The sequence below is a fragment of the Ictidomys tridecemlineatus genome, chromosome 8, assembly GCF_052094955.1.
Source record: "Ictidomys tridecemlineatus isolate mIctTri1 chromosome 8, mIctTri1.hap1, whole genome shotgun sequence".
Classification (NCBI taxonomy): domain Eukaryota; kingdom Metazoa; phylum Chordata; class Mammalia; order Rodentia; family Sciuridae; genus Ictidomys; species Ictidomys tridecemlineatus.
Window position 1 is genome coordinate 125,051,047 of NC_135484.1, and position 3,191 is coordinate 125,054,237.

At 37.6% G+C, this 3,191-nt stretch overlaps 1 protein-coding gene across 1 annotated transcript; it reads left to right on the forward strand.

Moving 5' to 3' along the window:
* Positions 1-859: 859 nt before the first annotated feature.
* LOC101960149 (olfactory receptor 2G6) lies at positions 860-1,795 on the forward strand. The gene has a single exon (XM_005338841.2). It carries the CDS (start codon positions 860-862, stop codon positions 1,793-1,795), a length of 936 nt encoding a protein of 311 aa, XP_005338898.2.
* Positions 1,796-3,191: the final 1,396 nt, after the last annotated feature.

Genomic DNA, 3,191 nt, shown 5'->3' on the forward strand with positions numbered 1-3,191 from the left:
CCTCAGCAAATTTCAATTTATTATGAACAATAATCACTGAAAATCCATTCAATGATGATTTTAAATTACTGTCAGCATTTGTCTGTTACTTCGCTCCTACTTTTAACAGACTTAAGTAGCCACTTGTTATGGTTTGGATATGAAGAGTCTCCCAAAAGCTGTTAATGCAAGAACGTTCAGAGGTGAAAGGATTAGATTATTATAGCTATAGCTTCATAAATAGATTAATCTATTTGAAGAATTAATCATTTGAAAGGTCAACTGTACTGGGTGGTAACTGTAGGCCAGTGGGGTGTGGCTGGAGGTAGATCACTGGGAATGTGCCCTTGAGGATTATATGCTGTCCCTCTGGCTCCTCTTTGTCTCTCTACATCCCAGTCACCATGAGGTGAGCAATTTCCTCCACCATGCTGTGCTTCCATGATGCTCCACCTCACCTCAATCCCAGAACTATGGAGTCAACTGACTATGGATTGACCCTCTGAAACCGTGAGCTCCAGATCAACTTTGCCTAAATTGTTATTTTCAGATTTGAGTGGTATGTTAGTCAGATTTTTGTCACTCTGGTCAAATGGAAGCTTTTCCTAAGTAGATTATCTTTAATAATAAATTTGATTTGTAAGGGAAAGAGACAGTTTCATGAAGAAAAGGAGATATCAAATATTTACTGGGACAAAAAAATGACAGAAAAAGGCCTTTGCATTTATTAATGTGTTTTTAATAATTATCTTTTCTTCTTTGTAGAATTTCACTGGTTAAAAACCTTATCTAAGAGTTTATCTCAAATATTGTAGGTAAATAGTAATAATAATACTTCCCTAGATTGAATTTCTATTTTCTCTTTTGCCTTTGAAGACTGATGGAAGAAAACAATGAAACCTCTGAGGGAGGTTTTATTTTGCTTGGATTCTCAGACCAGCCCCAGTTGGAAATCATCATTTTTGTGGTAGTTTTGATATCCTATCTTCTGACCCTTGTGGGCAACACAACCATCATCCTGGTCTCCTGCCTGGATTCCAAACTCCACACACCTATGTACTTCTTCCTCACTAATCTCTCCTTTCTTGACCTTGCCCTCACTACCAGCATCGTGCCCCAGCTGTTATGGAACCTGAGGGGACCAGCCAAGACCATCACATCCACCGGCTGTATCCTACAACTCTATGTGTCTCTTTCCTTAGGTTCCACTGAGTGCGTTCTCCTTACTATCATGGCATTTGACCGCTATGTGGCTGTCTGCAGACCTCTCAACTACACGACTGTCATGCACCCGTCATTCTGCAAGACCCTGGCAGGAACAGCTTGGCTAAGCGGAGTGGGAAACACTCTGATTCAAAGCACCATCACCCTGCGGCTTCCTCGATGTGGGCACCGTCGTCTCCACCACTTCTTGTGTGAAGTGCCTGCCATGATCAAGTTGGCATGTGTTGACATCCATGCAAACCAAGTCCAGCTTTTTGTGGCTACATTAGTTCTCCTCCTCCTTCCCATGGCATTGATATCTGTCTCCTATGGATTCATTGCACATTCTGTGATAAAAATTAAGTCATCCCAAGCTTGGTGCAAGGCTCTAGGGACCTGTGGCTCTCATCTACTAGTGGTGTCCCTTTATTTTGGGACCAGCTCAGTCATATACATCCAACCCCAGAGATCCTTTGGCCACAGCCAGGGCATGTTCCTCACACTCTTTTATACTGTTGTGACTCCCACCCTCAACCCCCTCATATACACCTTGAGGAACAAGGATGTGAAAGGAGCCCTGAGGAGACTGCTGAGGAGAGAGCAACATTTCTAATGGACGTTTTGTACTGGAGACTTATTGAAGAGACATAATATTAAATAATCATTCCCCAGTGTGCAGTGCATGTGTGGCTGCATTTACACACAGTGTGGCCCATACTGTGTCAAAAAAGAACATTTACATTCAATTTCTGTAGCACATGAAAACTCACATATGTATCACAAATATTTTCGCAAATTCTCTCATTAAATATATTTAAAAGGTTGAAGTATATAGAAAGAGTGGAAGACTTTGCAACACATAAATACATATTTGCTTGCAAACATGATTAGGGAATTAAAATAATATTTAATGTTTGCAAAGTTGAAAAGTATATATTAGTATGAATAAATTATTGTAGTATTTCCTTTTAAGAAGAATTCTCTTATAACATTGTTGCAAACATTTTGTACCTATTGTCTTAGTTCTTTCAAGAAAAAAAAATAACAAAACCAAACTTCAAAAAGTGGGAATTTGTTGGCATAAAGGACCAGATCTGTGAATCTCCTTAAACTGCTAGTGAGAATGAATTATTATTTAACAAGTAATAATTAAAATAATTGTTATACGTAATTACTAAATAATTTAATGAAATATGAAACATTAATGTAATATAGTTTTGATTCAGGCTCTTCTTGGCAAAAGCTTGCATTCAATTCCATTTAACAGTCACTTGCTTTCTCCAGTGTCTTTGTGGTTGTTGAACATGTGGACTGTGGAGCCACACTGCCTTGGTTTAAAGCTTTGTTTTACATACTTGCCATTCATGATTCTCTCTGCCCTTTATCTATTTTTCTCAGTTCAATCAGTTCTTACATATTCAGTATGGATTAAATAAATTAACTGATGCAAAATGTCAGAAAGTCATTCATGGCACTGGTAAATGCTGAGTGAATCTTAACAATTTGTAAAAATACTCTTCTAAAACATAATTGTGTTCAGCTATCTCCATAGTCTTCACACACAATTTCTATCATTCTCAACATGTGCTTCATTGGTTGGTGTTTGTTGTTTTGTATTTTATATTGCATGGTATTTGTTATTTACTGGAAACACTAAAGCCAATCAAAATCTTCCTTAAACTTCTTTGGATCAGCACCAATTTGCACTTCAGTAGCAATTTTGACTTTGGAATCTGTGCTCTAAAAATATTGTTGAAATTTTGAGTCACAGTGCTTGGGTTCAAAGCCCAGTCCTATGAAGCTAATTAACTAGGATAGTGTTTAAGTACATACCTATACTATGCCAATTCACAGTTTCCTCCACTGTACAAGAGTGGTAACAATAGTTCCAAATTTGCTTGGCTACTGTGATAAGTAAATCTTATCTTCTAGATAAGAGTTTAGCTCAGAGCTATCTATTATATATTAAGAAAAACTACCCACCTATTTTTAGCTACATCTATATCACT